Source organism: Chrysemys picta, chromosome 3 (assembly GCF_011386835.1).
Source record: "Chrysemys picta bellii isolate R12L10 chromosome 3, ASM1138683v2, whole genome shotgun sequence".
In the NCBI taxonomy this organism is placed as follows: Eukaryota; Metazoa; Chordata; order Testudines; family Emydidae; genus Chrysemys; species Chrysemys picta.
Genome location: NC_088793.1, coordinates 199257724 through 199276505, shown reverse-complemented (window position 1 = coordinate 199276505; position 18782 = coordinate 199257724). Strand labels below are relative to the sequence as shown.

Genomic DNA, 18782 nt, shown 5'->3' with positions numbered 1-18782 from the left:
AGCTCCTTTTGGAATTGAATGGAAATTTTACCCTGGGCTTCAATGGAAGTAAGATCTGTGTTTAACGCATACTCCCTCCCTCCCTCCTCCCCTCACACACTTCTTTCTTCTCCTACCCACAGCTCAAGCTCCCGTTCTACCTCTCCAAGTACGTCTACACTTGGAGCTGGGGGTGTGATTTCCAGCTTGCAGAGACATGCGCTAGCGAGCGTGCTTAAAAATAGTGTGTCACCATGGCAGCGCAAGCGGTGGGAGGGGCTAGCTGTCCCAAGTACATACCTAGGGTCTCAGCTGGGTATGTACGTGGGGTGGCCAGCCCCTCCTGCCAGTCATGCTGCCATGCCTACGTTCTGTTTTTTTAACGTGCTCGCTTGATCAGAGCTAGCACGAATATGTCTCCTCAAGCTGGGAATCCCACCCCCACTGCAAGTGCCGATCTCATCTCCTCTTCCTCTTCCATTAGGGGCAAGATCACTGCTTGCCCTGTATGCCCGTACAGGAGTGTGAAGTGCCTACTCACTATCCTGGATGCTGTGGAGAGAGCAACCTTTCTTTGTAGGGCTACTACGCCCCTTCCTGTACAGGGAGGCAGGCCCCTGAGGGACAGGAAGAGGCTGCGGCTCTGCCTCCCGGAATGAGCCAACACAACTGAGTCAACTCACATGAGAAAAGTAAACTCTTAGTCTAGCTCAGTGGCAGACTCCTGTCCCCTGGATCATTGCTTCTGAAGAAGCAGAGCACCATGCAGTCCCTTAACTCAGGGCAGATTTTCAAGTGACAATCAACCGGAATTGTTCTGGTAAAAAGAATCTAAGAATGCTGAGCTTTTGTTAAAGAATGTAAAACACAGCCATAAGGGTTAGAAATGGTGGTCCAAGTGGTCCAAATGGAAGCCAAAGGACAGTGGTAGCAGCACTATAAAAGCGACATGTTTGATTAGTGTCATGAATCATTGACAACCCTATTGTTCCCCTCCTTATGGAAGCATTCTCACAGTAATGTGAGTAGGCACCGTACAGCTGTTCCAAAATGGGAATCTTAGGACTGGAAGGGAGCTCGAGAGGTCATCTAGTCCAATCCCCTACGCTTATGGCAGGGCTAAGTATTATCTAGACCATCCCTGACACATGTTCGTCTAATCTGCTCTTAAAAATCTCCAATGATGGAGATTCCACAACCTCCCTAGGCAATTTATTCCAGTGCTTAAGCACCCTGATAGTTAGGATGCTTTTCCTAGTGTCCAACCTAAACCTCCTTTGCTGCAATCTAAGCCCATTGCTTCTTGTCCTATCCTCAAAGGTTAAGAAGAACAATTTTTCTCCCTCCTCCTTGTAGCAACCTTTTATGTACTTGAAAACAGTTATCGTGTCCCCTCTTAGTCTTCTCTTCTCCAGCCTAAACAAACCCAATTTCTTTTAATCTTCCCTCATAGGTCATGTTTTCTGGACCTTTAATCATTTTTGTTGCTCTTGGTTAGTTAAGTGGTCATCAGCCATACAAACTGCCCAAATTCATTCAGTTCCACGATAAGCCACATCAGGTATTTTAAAATATTTCAAAGCTGTATGACAGTGAGTTGAAAACCCACGAAAAGGCTTTTTATGTTTCATGCATTTAATGTTTACTGGACCTGGAATTGTGAAACAATCAATTTAGATTCAGCAGGTGTATTCATCTTTATATGTACACAGTCCCTCTTTATTAGAGAAGTTCATGGAGGACAGATCCATCAATGGCTATTAGCCAAGATGGTCAGGGACATAACCCCATGCTCTGGGTGTCCCTAGAGGTGAAATGGTTTGAATCTGGGATTAAATGACAGGGGATGGATCACTCGATAATTGCCCTATTCTGTTCATTCCCTCTGAAGCAGTGGTTCTCAAACTTTTGTACTGGTGACCCCTTTCACATAGCAAGCATCTGAGTGTGAACCCTCTTATAAATGAAAAACACTTTTAAAATATATTTGACACCTTTATAAATGCTGGAGGCAAAGTGGGGTTTGGGGTGGAGGCTGAAATCTTTTGACCCCCCATGTAATAACCTCATGACCCCCTGAGGGATCCTGACCCCCAGTTTGAGAACCCATGCTCTGAAGTATCTGGTACCAGCCACTGTCAGAAGACAGGACACTGGGCTAGATGGACCATTGGTCTGACTCAGTATGGCCATTCTTATGTTCTTATGTTTTATTTATTTACAGGGCTGATGTAAATGCAACTGACAATTTCAAGTGGACTCCTCTGCACCATGCCTGCCATGCAGGTCAACAGGACATTGCTGAACTGCTTGTGAAGTCTGGAGCAGCGATAGATGCCGTTACAATCAACAGTGCCACCCCACTGATGAGAGCTATTGAGAGCTGTAGACTGGACTCAGTGCAATATTTAATTGATTCTGGTGCGAAAGTCCAGATGGAAAACAGAAAAGGTAAATATCTACATTATTTGTGGTCACTTTCGATTAAAAAGGCAGTAGAACGTTTGGAGGTTTTCTCAGTTACACATAAGCTTTGTTGAGACGGTGGACCATATTGTAAAAGAAATAAAATGAAGTGGTATGTTCTTTGAGGATCCGGCTGTAATACATTTCTGGTTGTTGTCAGCATGGTGCTCTGGGGATAGAGTGAAAGTTGTCTTAGTAAATTTAGCAGGCATGTTCCTATTTTCCAGTGTTTAGGGTTAGTTTTTACTACATGGAACCTACATTTTAAGAACATTAAGAATGACCATACTGGATCAGACCAGTTGTCCATCTAGCCCTGTATCCTGTCTCTGATAATGGCCAATGCCAGATGCCGGAGCATGGGGTTCTGTCCCTGACCATCTTGCCTAACAGCCATTGCTGGATCTATCCTCCATGAACTTCTCTAAGTATTTTTGAACCCCACTATACTTTTGGCCTTCACAACATCTCCTGGCAACGAATACCATAGGTTGACTGTCTTGTGCGTGCATTTGTTTTAAACCTGCTGCTTGTTAATGTCGTTGGGTGAATTTCATTCTTCTGTTACGTGAAGGGGTAAATAGCACTTCCCTATTCACTTTCTCCAGACTAATTGTGATTTTATAGACCTCTATCATATCACTTAGTCATCTCTTTTCTAAACTGAACAGTCCCAGTTTCTTTAATCTCTCCTTGTATGGAAAATGTTCCATGCCCCTAATCATTTTCGTGGTCCTTCTCTGCACCTTTTCTAATTCTAATGTACCTTTTTGGAGATGAGGTAACCAGAACTGCACGCAGTATTCAAGGTGTGGGCATACCATGGATTTATATAGTGGCATTATGATACTTTCTGTTCAGGATTTCTGTCGTTTTGTGCTTTTTGAAAAAAGTGAGTCTCAAGAATTTTGGTTTTTATTTATTTATTTATTTATTCTTTATGTGAAGATTCAAGCTTAACTCTAGGTTAACAACGTTTTTTGCAGTGAAATAGAGTGTAATTGAAAACAACTCTGCTAGGACTGTAGTGGCTCCATGTTTGCAAATGGTTATTAGTGAGTACAATAATGAGGGAATGCTAGTTATGTAAAGCAAACTTGTAAAGGTTTTAATTGTGACCACCTGTAATGGCCATTGTGTTTTTACTTTTAATTCTGTAGGTGGCACTTGTTTGATGTGCTTCTTCCTGTTTAGCAGTGGGATAGATATTATTCTGCGTTAGCAAAAGGAACAACAAAAATTATCTGAATTTCTACAGAGGTTATTACTGTCTAGCAGCAGGAGAGAGAGAGATCTAGTGCAGCTCTGCTAGTTTACTTGGTTTTCACGTGATGTAGTGGGAGATTCTCATTAGCTTCAGTCTGCAGTCCAATAGATGTCATGCATCAGAAACTACTCCCAGTAGAATAAATGTTATTAAAGTTATTAAAGTAACGCCTTCCTGCTAGCATGAGTGAGCACAACTCATGTGTTTCATGGTTAGCAGGCTTGATCTCTAATTGAGTTCAGTGAATTGCAGTGTCATTATGCAATTATGGTGATCAGTGCCACTGTTTATTTTTATGGCTACTGACAGCTACTGACAGTGATTCTTATCATGAACTTTGTTTGCTTTTTGTTTTTCTTTTTTAAAAGGCCAAAATACTTTGGACATTGCAAAGGCGTACGCTGACTTTAGATTAATTGACCTGCTTCAAGAAAAACTGGACCGTTTGCCAAAACCACCAGAAACCAAAGCAGAGAAAGGGAAGAAAGGGAAGAAAGCTGGCAAGCCTAAACCAACTGCTAAGCCCCCGCGGGGGGAGGCTGAAGCTGCAAAAGAGGAGGTATGATAGATAGCCTGGGGTAACGAAATACAGCCAAGGAGGTGATTTGACTTGACTTGATTTGTGAAGCACTGGAATGGGTTCCCTAGGGAGGTGGTGGAATCTCCTTCCTTAGAGGTTTTTAAGATCAAGCTTGACAAAGCCCTGGCTGGGATGATTTAGTTGGGATTTGGTCCTGCTTTGAGCAGGGGGTTGGACTAGATGACCTCCTGAGGTCCCTTCCAACCCTGATATTCTATGATTGTATGATTTGCCAACAGTTACTAAAATGCTGGTTTTCTTCATTTATTTTCCAGACAAAAGCTATAAAGATGCTCCACAAAATACTTACAGACTGTGAGAAAGGATTAAGGCTTTGGGTATCTGGGATTGTGTGGGGTTCCATGCGGAGCAGATAAAGCACACGACCAATGTGGTTGCAAGCTGAATCCAATTCTGTTTATTACAAGCTTTCTTTTATAGTTTTTCTTAACATTACATAACACAATTAGGCTATAATCACACATCTACCGATTGGACAAGAAGGAGAATCATGTGTTTATCACATGTATAGCCCCACACCGATTGGTTCAACCGTTCCATACATAAGGCCATGATTTATTACCTTGTTTACCTCATCTTATATAATCCCTAGACCACTAGGGGGCCTTACATAAGGCCATGATTTATTACCTTGTTTACCTCATTTTATATAATCCCTAGACCACCAGGGGGCCTTACATAAGGCCATGAGCCATTGCCTGGCAAGTGTCCCATCATGACCCTTTTCTCCTCATGGAACTTTCCATTAGGTTGGCGTAAGGATGATACATTCCCACAGGATTGAACCCCGATCTCCTAACTCAGGCTTCCTTCTATGACCTTGGGCAGTTCCCCCTCTGAAAAATGTCTTGTCTATTTATACTGTAAACTCTTTGGGGGCAGGGACACTGCCCATCACATAGGCCTCTATGTGCTATTTTCATCTTAATAATAGCCCGTGTGTCATGCCCCCAGACAAATGGTATAAGGAGCATTTCAGCTCCACAGTAACTTGAGCTTTTCTGTTTCTCTGGTCCCTGAATCCCTGTTTAGCAGCGCTCTCCTCACAGTTACTAGTGCCCTGCCAGGTACTGTTGTCACACCCGCTACCTCCTGGTGTCATGTAAGACACTTTTTGCCAACATGACTCCATTTTTAAAAAAAGTTTTGCAATACCCTTATTTACTATCCCGGGAGATTGAGCGTGAGATACGGATATTAAAGATCAGACTTTCCAAAATGTAATCTTAGTGGTGGTGCAGGCTGGATTGGGTTGGAATTTAGTTCTTTGTAAAGTCTGCATGCTTCTGAGCTGAACTGTGGTGAGAGGGATGATACCCTGAGAGTGTGTGCTGGAGGTTCATACCAAGCGGACGTAGTGATTGAGGGGTAGTCTGGACATCACAGATCTGGAGAACGTTACAGAAGAAGAGCTCGATTGTCAGTGTTTAGCTGCAGCTCTTTAGTGCAACCCCTCGGGCCCAGCAGAAGCTGTGGGAAGCATTCTGCCTAATCTTCAAACTAGAACAGGAATAGCCACAGTTTGCTTCGGGGCCAGGGTAAAGAATTCTGAGGGAGCAATCGCCTGGCAGCATGGACCATGAGAGTGGAGAGCGTTGCAGATGGAAGAGTTTATTATTATATGTACTACTGTATACCTAGTAGCCCCGATTATGGACCAGGACCCCATTATGTGAGGTGTTGTACAGACACCGAACAAAAAGATGGTCACTGTCCCAAAGAGCTTTCAATCTAAGTATGTTAGGTGTCTTTCCAAAGGTCACACAGGAAGTCTCTGTCAGAGCCACGAACAGAACCCAGATCATCAGAGTCAGACCCTTACCCACAACTTCAGCCTTTCTTTCTGCTAAGCCGCGCAGTCAGTACCCAGAACCCTCTGGTGCTTGTGTGGCCTTGGCTGTGTCAATAGATTTGGCCACTGAAAACGTGCAAGGAACATAATTGCTATCCTAGTTGTGGGCATCAAAATGTATTATTGTAGCACTTGACCCTCACCAAGAGTATTTACTTCGTTTAAAGTCTGTACTTTGCAACATGTGGTTTCTGAATGACACTCGCCTGCTGCTTTGAACTCGTGTAGTACTCATTCATCAGCTAAAACTGTGGATTGGGTAATTATCTGAGTGCAGGGTAGCCCACTGTCCTGCCTACTGTGTGATATTCCAGGAATTGTGTGTTCTCTGGTACCTAAATACAAGGTAGAGAAATGTCCCTTTCCCTCATATAATCTTTACTGTCATCATGATTCTGATATGTTAAAAGGAAACCTTGTTACATCCAGCATATAGGGCCTGACCCAAAGCCCTTGAAGTCTACAGGAAGACTTCCATTGAGTTAAGTGGGCTTTGGATAAACCCCCTTGACTTTTTTTCCCAGTAGCGAGTCTGCAGTTATCACATATTCCGCCTCTTCAGATGTTGAGCTATTTGAGTCATATTTTTCAAACCCTGCCTCTGTTCTGAGTGTTCTTTTCCCTGGTGTGTTCTCTGCACCCCAGCTAGAGCCTTGAGTACCTGATCTTTTCCCCCAATACACATTCTAACACCAGCCTTAGCAACTTCATCATAGTTATGGCATTTTCAGTCGTGACTTTCTTCTGAGTTTATCAGCGCTGCTTCTTAATCAGCCCCAGGGGACGTTATTTAGAGACACAATGCAATTATTCCCTCCGGGACTAAAAGTGCTTTCCTTACAGTAATCCTGCTCTTGACAGCCTAGGGAGAATGTGACTGAGACTAGAAGTCAAACTCTGGTTAACCCCCTTGGTGTAGATGCCCTTCAGGCTTTTTCTTTGCAGGCTTGCTAGTTAATACTTGTGATACATGGAAAAAGCATCAAGCTTTCTAAACTTGTCAGCCGATTCTTTGCAAATGTTAATGTTTCATCTGTAAATTCCCAAGAACTGCATCCACCCGCCAGATTCTTAAAATGCTTCCCTCGTTTTTATTTCCAATATAAATGCTTACACATTATTTTAAAAATGGTTCAATAATAAAAATCCTTTCTAGAATGGTTGCACACACACATTGATCTGGCTGGCTGGTAAAAAAATATCCTACAACAACTACTCTGAACAGTGTTTGAAAGGGTGACATATTTGTCTTGTGCTTAAACTTTTGCAGCCACCTCCACCAATCGTAGAAAAATCTATTTTTGAAGAAAAGAAAGAATCCCTTAAGGACAATGTTATTCATCTGAATTCTTTAATAACCAGTGGAGCTACTAAGAAAGTTGATATCACATTCACACCCAGAAAAGTAAGTATATGAGCAGAGCCTCATACTGCTGCATTTTGATACTGAAACGAATATGACAATAGACCTGTATTTTCTGCTGGTGTAAATATCTACAGCTTGACTGAAGTCAAAGGGCTGGTCTACACTGGGGGGGGGGGGGGCAGAATCGATCCAAGATACGCAACTTCAGCTAGTCGAAGTATCTTGGATCGAATTACCTGAGGTCCAGACGGCGCGGGATCGAGGGCCGCGGCTCCCCCGTCGACTGCGCTACCGCCGCTTGCTCTGCATGATTTGGAAACATGGCTTTCATAACTAGTGTCACTTTCCTTGCTCTGCTTAAGAGAATCATTTTGTTCTGATTCTAGAAATTAATAGCCTTCAGTATTTTTATTACAAATCAGTTGATCAAAGAGCAATAACCTTGTAAAAATTCAGGTGGTTTCTCTCTGAAAAAGATGCTTTCCAGTGTTGACAATGAAGTTGTATCAGGGTGTAAGGATGATCCTAGTGTACCAGGGGTTAACTCCAGATCAGTTTTCCTCACCTCTTCTACGGCTATTAAGGGGAAGGGCTATAAGAATGGCTGCTTTGGAGACAGAGGGGAGAGTACCTTTAAAAGAGCAGGGCTGTCATTTGTCTGGCTTAAATCCATTCTAGGGAGTCTTTCTACTTACTTGTCAGTTATGTTATTAATTTATTTGACTTTCCTGTTATAAACAATAATCTTTGAGGAAAAGACCTTGCTGAAGACAACTGATTTTTTTTTCTGAGTCATTCTCCTCTCCTTCATAATTTAAAGAAATTACAATTAGCCTGTGGAACTCATTGCCACATGATATCGCTGAGGTCAACATCGTAACAGGATTCAAAAAGGGAGTAGACATTTAATGTGGATCCATAGTATAACTATATTAAATGTATGTTAAAAATAAATAACACCTTTAAAGGCTGTAAAAACCCTCATGCTTCAGCCATAAGTTGACTTCTAACTGATGGGACTTAAGAGGAAACTTTCCCTTTGGGCAAATTATCCCATGACTGCACCTTCCCCTGAAGTAGCTGGTGCTGGCCACTGTTGGTGACAGACAGGGTACTGGGCTGGATGGGTCACTGTTCAGATCCAGAATGGCAGTCCCTGTGTTACTGTAACAATTAACAGGTAATGTACACGCCAGGACCCCTATTCATCCATCAGTTGCAGGTGAAATCTGTGGGAGTTGCACATGGAAACTGACAGAGCAGTCAGGCCCCAGTCCTTTTTCAAAGCATGTTTGTAAACATTTGTCCTCACTTACAATGCTCCATTTGCAATAAAGGTCTGTGGCCTCCTCCTCTGTCACACAAACCTGCAGATTTTGATGCCATCACTGGCTATTCAGCAGGAGTGCTGGACACCCATTTTTTTCTATATCAAATATTCATTGTGAAGCGACAATGGTAAAGAGCCTGTGGCATATGCTTCCCTGCAGCTATTAAAGACGTTTGGAAATTACATTAGGGGACTCTGTCACTATGACGTCTTTCAGCTGGGAAAGCTATTTGGTTGTGCCAGGAATGGAAGCAGGAAGCAATGCTGGATGTGCCCTCCCATGCCCACGAATATTTTACTGAATGAGGAAGAGGTTTTGTAACTATAGAGACTATTTTTAGGGTGGGGTTTTTAAAAGTATCTAAGGGACACAGGGTAGGATTTTCCAAAGCTTATAAGTGAATTAGGTTTCCAGTTCCCATTGGGAGTCAATGAAAGTTAGGTGTCTAACTTCCTTAGATGCTTTTAAAAATTCCACCCTTAATTGGCTGGAAGTAATGTAATATCATGGTGAATTTCGGGATTCAAATCACAGATCTTCCAGCTGATAAAGCAAATATTCAACTAAATAACCAATAGTTTGTCTGTCTGATATTGACTCTAATTTAAAAAAAAACTATATCAAAAATGTTAAGACAATTGCATAAGCATTATTAGTTAATTAGAACATACTAGCACTTAATTATTACAATTCTATTTACCTTTGTTTTCCAGACTTGGAGCCCGGAAGCGACAACAGCCAGTCTAATAAGAAAGCGGGAATTGCATCGTGAGCGCTTTACTTATGAGGTGGACTTTGAAGACTTCATGATGCCATTTAAGAAGAATTTCATGGGAAAAGCCCGTGCGTTAGAAATGGCGTCTTAAATTAATTCATGCCGTTCTGTGCATCAAAGTTCAGAAAGGGCTTAAAAGCAGAGGCTCCTTTTTTGAAGACAGAATCATGTTACCCTTATTTAATGCCCCTCAATTATGATAAAATTGTAGAAAAACTTTTTTTTTCTTTGTACAATTATGTAGTTTCCCTGTAGTTAAGGGCTTCATCTTATAAGAGGCTGACCTGCACCAAGATTCTAGAATCCTCAAAGGATCAGGCCCTGATTGACCAGTGTATGCAGACTCTAGTTCCATAAAACGATGCATCCTTTTTAATTTATAAACATAGGCACCGTTGGCTACAGCGTTATGCTGCCATATTCTTGGACACAGGGCGAGACTCATCTAAGGGCAAGTAGGTTTTTCTTTATCCTTCTCTTATTAGGATATTTTTTTAAACAAAGAACAGGTTAAATTGCAAGCAGGATAAGTCCTCTATTGGGATGCTCTTAGCCAGTGCTACGGGACAGTCGGGAGGAAAGCCTCATCCGCCAGAGAGGTAGATGGCATCGTTCCTATTCGTTAAAATTTGAAAATAGATGAGTAATGAGTAGTTCTGGTATTAATTGCTGAACTGATATTTTCATATCCCATCACACACACTTGCAAAATGGACAAATGCAGGGATTCGCTCAGTATTGCTTTACTCCAGTTCTGAGCCAGTGCACCACACACACGAGGCTCAGGCCGCTGGTATATTTTCAACAAACTTGCCAGAAGCTGAGACTGGATGATGGTGGATGGATCCCTTGAAATTGCCCTTTTCTGTTCATTCCCTCTGGAACATCTGGCACTGGCCACTATTGGAAGACAGGATACTGGGCTAGATGGACCATTGGTCTGACCCAGTAGGGCCGCTCTTATGTTCTTTCAAAAATAATCACCAGTATTTGGAGTGTAGTTTTGCTCTCCTGGGGCTTGATACAGGGCCTTTTGAAGTTAATGGATGTCCTATACTCAAGGAATGAAGGCCAGTGAATATTGTCCCTACCTTAGAAATGGGGCTTAGGAGTGATCTTGTGAATTATAGACGGGGGGGTCTTGTTTTAGCACCAGGAAAACTGGTTGAAAACATACTTAAAAAGAGAATTAAAAGACACCTTGTTTGTTTGAAGATGAAAACGCCCAACCTGATGTTATGTGTCATTTAAATAGTACATAAATTTTCCATAGGGCATAAATAACCAGTGGAACTCCCCACTACTATATATCTGAGGACAATAACTTAGTACAAGATGTAGACATTAATATGGATTATGAGAACAGCCATAGTTACTTTAGACATGACTTTTTTATATATATATAAGGGATACAAACTCTCATGCTTCAGAGCCTAAGCCAATTACTAGTTGAATGTGTTAGGAAGAAAGTTTCCTTGTGGCTAGGTTATTCTATAATTTTCCATTGCAGAGATGCTGGCATCTCCCTCAGAAGTATGTTTCTGAGACATGATACTGGACTAGAAGAACCATTGGTTTGACCTACTGTGACAATTCTTGTATTTATATTTGTGTCTCCATGATTTCTAGATCCAGTTTTTTCAGTTTACAAGGGTGAAAATATTTGGGTTTTTTTCTGTCAGTCCTGCCAACTCTACATGGAATCTGAGAGTCAAGCTGGGTTCTTTCCTTCGTGTGCATTATCCCCAGTAATAAAGATTCTGCAGACCAAATTCTGCCCTCAATGACACCTGTGCAGCCACATTGCCCTTAATGGGTGTGCGCAGGCACTGCTGAAGATAGCATGGACTTCAGTGGGAGCTTTGCCTGAGTAAAGACTGCAGGATTGAGACTTTAATAGTGGTGGTACTGTACACTTCTCTACCCATGCCTCTTACTGGCCCAGTTACCCGAATGAGCCCAATGCTTTTTACCCTAAAATTGCATGTAGGACGATAGACGTACTATTCACTGATATGGAGACAGAAACTTGAAGCAAATGACTTAGACACCATTTGTTATGAAAATAATTCTTAATGAGCTATGTGCTTGACATTTGAAAATGTTGGGGCCAGGTTCCCAGCTAGTGTAAATGCACATAGTTCCATTGACTTTACATCAACAGAGACCTTGTGCTTCCTTTCTTTTGAAGATGAATACACCCAGTGCAATATTATGTGCAACTTAAAATGACCTTATTTAACATATAATTATTTAGAATAGAATTGGCATCTTAGCCCTGATGAAAATTCTCAGGGCAAGATGCTTAGCGTGGAAGAATGTCCCAGTACTACTGGTATTGTAGTTTGTATATTTCAGAGTAATGGAGGTCTTTCAAGGGAAATAGGGTGTCCTGGGTGGACATAAGTTGTTTGGGGATTCTCACTATATGGGCATGGTATCTTTGGCCTGGTCCACACTAACCCCCCACTTCGGACTAAGGTACGCAAATTCAGCTACATTAATAACGTAGCTAAATTCGAAGTACCTTAGTCCGAACTTACCGCGGGTCCAGACGCGGCAGGCAGGCTCCCCCGTCGATGCCGCGTACTCCTCTCGCTGAGCTGGAGTACCGGCGTCGACGGCGAGCACTTCCGGGATCGATCCGGGATCGATTTATCACGTCTAGACAAGACGCGATAAATCGATCCCAGAAGATCGATCGCTTATATCCGGACCAGGAAGTAAGTATAGACGTACCCTTAGACCGTCAGTGTGAAACTTCTGTTTTTACCCAGATAGTTCAAAATAATAAAATAATTGTATGAAAACTATTCAGAGAGAACTGTGCAAAGGAGGATGAGGTGGCAGACAACAAATGATCAAGAATAAAGCTGTATCTGTACATACAGATAAAGCATCAGGATCGGTTTGATAAATCATACACACCAGAATCAAGCAGACTTCACGGATAGAAATGGGGGAGGGGGGTGGGAGGGGGAAGATTCATAAGTCATTTATTTCAGAAGGTAAACAACCTTCAGGACACGGGTATATCATGGGAATTACCTGGGAGAGTTTTCTCAACCATTAATGTCAGCTACTCATTAATATAGTAATAAATAGCCTACCCTTAGGTAATCACTGCTATGATTAACTAAGGGCAATGTCGTCTTTGGCTTACTCAGATGAGTGGCTCCACCGGAAGGGAGAAGGATTTTTTTTGGATGCAGTAGAAGAGTTTAACCTAACCAGTGTACAATGCTATTTCTCCCCTCATTTTGGGTTGTGCAGCGTGAGGCTTGATTGTGACCGGCCTTGGAAAGGATGTGCGAGGAAGCAGCATGCAAAAAGCCTCTCCTGTGCATAGTTGCAGCCCCTGTGCACCTGTGACTGACCCCTCTGTGCATGCTGGTAAAAGAGGGGGAAGGGACCATGTAGGGCCCCACCCCCTTCTTACACATTGCCCAAAAGTGGGAAGGGAAGGAGGTGAAGGCACAGCACAGCTGGGTACAACATGCTGGGTGCAGCGGGAAGAGCAGTTTGTGTTCTGGTAGCCTGGGCAGTCCCTCTGCACGGCAGGCTGCTCAGGGAGGGATCATCCAGGAGGCTCTGCCCCCCCTCTCAACAGGTGCCAGTGTATTTATGGCCCCATTTGGCCCATAGCGTTCTAAGGTGGGGATAGGATAAAAAGCACCCTCTAAAGCAGGGGTTCCCAACCTGTGGCCCACATGCTGCTTACAGCCCAATCAGCACAGAGCTGCGGCCCATGTGACATCCTTAGAGCCATACAGGTAGTATCGGATGCCGGCCACATAATACGTTGTGGGCCGCATATATGACTCACAATGGTAAATACGTTGAGAACCACTGTCCTAAAGTAAATGTTGAAAGTAAAACTCTAGTGTGGGGGAGGGGGTATTTATAAGCTATATAAGTATAATTTTCAGCACTGAAGAGCACTTCAGAGGCAACACTAGTTTTTAAAGACCTGGTTTGGTTAATTTTGGACCTGACCGTACACATGCATGCTCACATGAGTAACCAGAATCAAGTCCTTTGGTGGCACAATTTTCTCTTGTTACGTTTTTTGTTCCATCCAGGGACTTTTAGCAAATCAACAATCTGCACAACAACCAACTTTTTTTTTTTTTTTTTAAATGTGGAGACATAATTTCCATTTGGTGCAACAGCTGCAGTAAGTCACTCCATTTCTTGGAATTATTACACTCAGACTTGAAGGCATTCGGTATTTTACCTCACACCTCAAAGCACACCTCAAGTGTCGTATAACCTCACAAACTAACAGACCTCGTTGTACAGAGTCGTATGGACTGGAATCCATTTCCATTGGATGTTAATGGAATTACTCATGTGAGTAATGGTTAGAACGTACATAGTGTTTACAGGATTGGGGCCTTAGATTGTAAAATCCTCAGGGCAGGGATTGTGTTTTAGTCTGTTTGTAGTCTGACTAACATGTGAGGGCCCTGATCCCTGACGAGTGATACTGCACTATATTAAATGATGTTTTATTTGGCGCTATCCTTGAAGGCCACTCATATGCCAAGGTTACATATTCTCAGTTTGGCAGAAAAAAGGAAGTAGTTGGTCATTTACAGCCTCATTCAGCAAAACACTATTTATGTGAGTAAGGATGTTGCATGATTTCAGTGCATCTCCTCATGTGAATAGAGATTACTCAAGTGAGGGGAGTTTTTCAGGGTCATGTTGCCTTTGAATGTGTCTGACATGACTTGCTATATATAAATATGAAACTGTATGAAATATGTGGGAATGTTCTGCCTTAAAATTACCCACTTGGTGTTTGTACCTGTTATATGTTTGAAAAGCTCAAGCTCTTTGTTCAGGAAGCCCAGGGACATGTGTGGAAAAACTTTTGTTACGTGTATGTTTAATAGCAAACCAATAAAGTATTTATTAAATAAAATTATTTACAGCTAATGCAGCATCCTGATTCCTCAAGGGCTTTCAACAGCAAAAGTCATTGCCACTCATGCTATCTGAGAGTGTAGGATGTGAGACACAATTTTCTGTAAGACTGCCAGTGTGAAGATAGTGAAAATATCTGTGAATGAGTGTGGGAAACAGTTGTGCAAACCTGCAGTACCACTGAACAGAAATCAGTCTGCAAGTGTGTAGACAAATCTAAATCTTGTATGTGAAAATAACCTGCATCACATGAAAAGAGAGAGATTTGCCTCTGAACTGTGCTCCGTGATCTGCACTTGGGTGGCTTTTATTCAGCAGTTAGAGTTCATGGTTTAAGCCCTAAATAAGAAGGCCCATCTGCCTAAGGGATTGTTTGCTTTATGTCCCTTCATAGAAATGGAGACTGGCTGGGATGGAACAGCCTATCATCCCTCTGGAGAAATCCAGAGGCAGATGCTTCTCCATTTAGGAACAGTTCTGCAGAATTCTCTCATCTTCAGCAAAAATACAGGGGGCGGGGGGCATCATTCTGGGCTCTGTAGCCCTCTGGACTTTTTAAATTTTATTTTTGTAGGTTATTTCGTGTAATGAACTGTGCATAGGTTGCGTGGGTCTGTATTATTGTTTGAGGGATTTCAGACTTTGTTCCTTCTGATGCGGCATATAAACCTCACACTGGCAGTGGCAGGTAAGGGAAGTCAAAGAGCCCAGTTACCCCATTCTATGACACTTGGAGAGGAGACGGGTAATTAAGGATTATATCCAGCGGGAGAGAACTAGACTGGGTGGTTCCTATAAAGGAAGGCAGCCGGGTCAATAGGCAATAGGAGCTTGGCAGGTGGGCAGGGTGAGCCTGACTACGCTGCTGGGAGATGGAGGATTCTCTGAGCCGCAGATGAAGTCACTCTGGAAAATGAAGACGAGTCTATTAGAGAGGGGAAATGGATACAGAAGTAGAAAAAAACAGAAGCAGCATCAGATGATGATGGCATCCTCATAAATGCAAAGTTGAGGAAGGAAATAAACCAAAATGTTATAATTGTAATAACCCTAGACAGAGAAATAAGATTAGGTGATGTTAACCATGTGAAAGTAGTTGACTGGGTTAAAAAAAAGCATAGGGGATATTGTAGGAGCTAGCAGGCTGCAGGATGGTGACCTTTTAGTTGAATATAAAAACAAAGAGCAAGCTGATAAACTGCTAAAAACTAAAATGCTGGGGAAAGTGAAAATAAGTTGCCAGCTACCAAAGTATTTGACTGAAATAAGGGAGGTAATGGAGTGCCATGAGAGCTGATCAATCATGAGATAACCAAAAACATAGCAGAAGATAAAGTGTTACTATGTGACTAATGGGTAAATGAGGAGAAAGCAAGCCACCAACTGCTGTACTAATTACATTTAAGGGAGGGACTCTACCTGAGAAAGTAAGACACGGGTTTCAGATATTCAGAACCAAGCCTATTATATTCCCCCCTCCCTTGAGGTGTTATAAGTGCTCAGGGTATGAACATGTAGCAGCTGTTTGTAAAGGGAAAACAAGATGTGGTAAACATGCAGGAAAGAACATAAGAACGGCCGTACCGGGTCAGACCAAAGGTCCATCTAGCCCAGTATCCTGTCTACTGACAGTGGCCAATGCCAGGTGCCCCAGAGGGAGTGAACCTAACAGGCAATGATCAAGTGATCTCTCTCCTGCCATCCATCTCCACCCTCTGACAAACAGAGGCTAGAGACACCATTCCTTACCCATCCTGGCTAATAGCCATTAATGGACTTTTAACCTCCATGAATTTATCCAGTTCTCTTTTAAACTCTGTAATAGTCATAGCCTTCACAACCTCCTCAGGTAAGGAGTTCCACAAGTTGACTGTGTGCTGCGTGAAGAACTTCCTTTTATTTGTTTTAAACCTGCTGCCTATTAATAAAGCATTCTTATGAAAATTTTATAGAAGGGACAGAGGTCAATTGTGGTAACTGCAGTGGTAAGCACAGTTGGCACATAGAGGGTGTGTTGTGGCAAGGCAAGCTAAAGAGATACAAAAGACAAAAACTGTCAATAACATATCTTATGCGGAAGCTGAAAGGAGACTCATAGCATCAGATGGAGAAGAAAGAGGCAATCAGCACAAGCAAAGGGGAACCGCAGATGCAGCCTCATTCTATAAAGAATATGATAAACACCACGTAAGAAATAGTCGATGATCTACTAGTAATGAAAAAAGGTTTATTGCGTTTATGGTAAAAGTGATAAATTGTACATCACAAACAGAGGGGAAAAGTCAGAAAATAATTAAAATTATAGCAAGGGCAGTGGAGAAATACTTGTATATTAGCAACCTGTGAGTGGACCATATATTCATGCAACTTTGAATGAAGTTAATGGTGAAATACAACTAGTATGGGGATTTCAATCTTTTGTTGGACTGCACACTGCTGGATAGCACGCGGTCAAGAACTAAAAGATAATATCCTGGAAACGAAAAATAAACCAGACATCATTTGTACCCAGGAAACATGGTTGGTTGAAAAGCTTGCCTTTAAAATTCCAGGATTAGAATGAAGATAATGGAAAATTACCCACCTGGAATTTTAAGAAAGCTAACTGGGAGCTATTTACAAGTAAATGTACTGAATTTGTGAATAATCGTTGTGAGAGTGGGGACATAGAGAATTTCAATGATAATGTCACAAAGGGATTATTAGCAGCAGTTACTGTAGCCAGACCTAGGATATTGAAATACCCCAAAACTAACAACTGACCTCTATGGTGGAATGAGGTAGGGTGACCAGACAGCAAATGTGAAAAATCGGGACGGGGGTGGGGGGTAATAGGAGCCTATATAAGAAAATGACCCAAAAATCGGGACTGTCCCTATAAAATCAGGACATCTGGTCACCCTAGAATGAGGAGACAAAATTTCAGTTAAAGAAAGGAATAAAAGCCTATAAAAAAGCAAGAAATACCATGAATAGTGAAGATCTAATGAAGTATAAAAGCAGTAAGGCAACAGCACAAAGAATTATAAAAAAAAAAAAAAATCAGAGAGGGTCAAGGAAGTACTGTGGGCGGTTAAACAAGGATACAAAGACATTGGAAATATACAAGGCAAATTAGAAGAATGAATGGAATTCAGACAGGCACAGCCCAGTTCTTAGTGTTATGGTTAGAAGTTCTGATAATGTGAAAGCAGAAGTTTTAGCAGAAACTTCCTGAGGGATGAATAAGGATGAAAACCAAAGTGAAGTTTTCACCAGGTTAAGACAATTCATTGAAGAGAATCATGATCTAGTATGCAGTTGAGGTGAACATGAATATATTATACTGAATGAGTGGTTTTGTATGCAAGAACTTGAGAAAGCTATTGATATCAGCAAGAATATATCCCCAGGTAAAGGTAATATATGCAACATAATGTTGAAATATCTCTCTGAAAGCAATTTGAGGGTTATCTTGCAATTATTTAACACGATATGGGAAAAAGGAGTGATACCAGTAAGGTGGAAACATACAGTAGTAAGGCCAATACAAAAAACAGGTAAACTGTCCACAAAAGTGGATACCTATAGATCAATTGCCCTCATGTCCTGTCTGGGTAAAATTATGGAGAGAATGGTGAATGAAATGATTGCCTATTTGAAAAACAATAGTATTATACACAAGATACAGGTTTTAGGAGAGGAAGATGCACCATTGATTATATTGTTAAATTAGAAACTGAAATACAAAAACCAATAGTATTATACACAAGATACAGAGTGGTTTTAGGAGAGGAAGATGCACCACTGATTATATTGCTAAATTAGAAACCGAAATACAAAAAAGTATGAGGCACAACGGTTTCATGATAGCTTTCTTTCTCATACGACCTGCTATGGACGGAAGGGTTATTGTACAAAATTGGTGCACTATGGATAAGGGGAAGAATGTCTGAGTGGGTTAGAGACTTTTTGAGTAAAGGGACCAGGTCAGAGTTGGGAGAGGTGTTTCAAATATATATAATATTAAAAATGGTACACCACAGGGAAGTGTTATCAGACCAACTTTATTTAATATTATGACACATGATCTCCCCAAACAAATAAATGCTGGAGTAGGTGTCACTCTATTTGCAGATGGTTGTGCCCTGAGGATTAGGAGTAGGAATACTGAGGTGGCAGAAAAGAGAACCAACAAAGAGTTATGAGAGACCTCTGATGGGAAAATGCCTGG

At 41.8% G+C, this 18782-nt stretch overlaps 1 protein-coding gene across 2 annotated transcripts in view; it reads left to right on the top strand.

The window, feature by feature from the left end:
* ANKEF1 (ankyrin repeat and EF-hand domain containing 1) overlaps nucleotides 1-16450 on the top strand; it is a 36854-nt gene extending 20404 nt beyond the window's left edge. For both annotated transcript variants that reach the window (XM_005287408.4, XM_042846902.2), the window contains exons 7-10: nucleotides 2204-2430; nucleotides 4081-4271; nucleotides 7436-7570; nucleotides 9576-16450. In XM_005287408.4, the coding sequence (XP_005287465.1) occupies nucleotides 2204-2430; nucleotides 4081-4271; nucleotides 7436-7570; nucleotides 9576-9728 (706 nt within the window). In that variant the 3' untranslated portion in view covers nucleotides 9729-16450. The remainder of the gene's footprint in view (nucleotides 1-2203; nucleotides 2431-4080; nucleotides 4272-7435; nucleotides 7571-9575) is intronic.
* Nucleotides 16451-18782: the final 2332 nt, after the last annotated feature.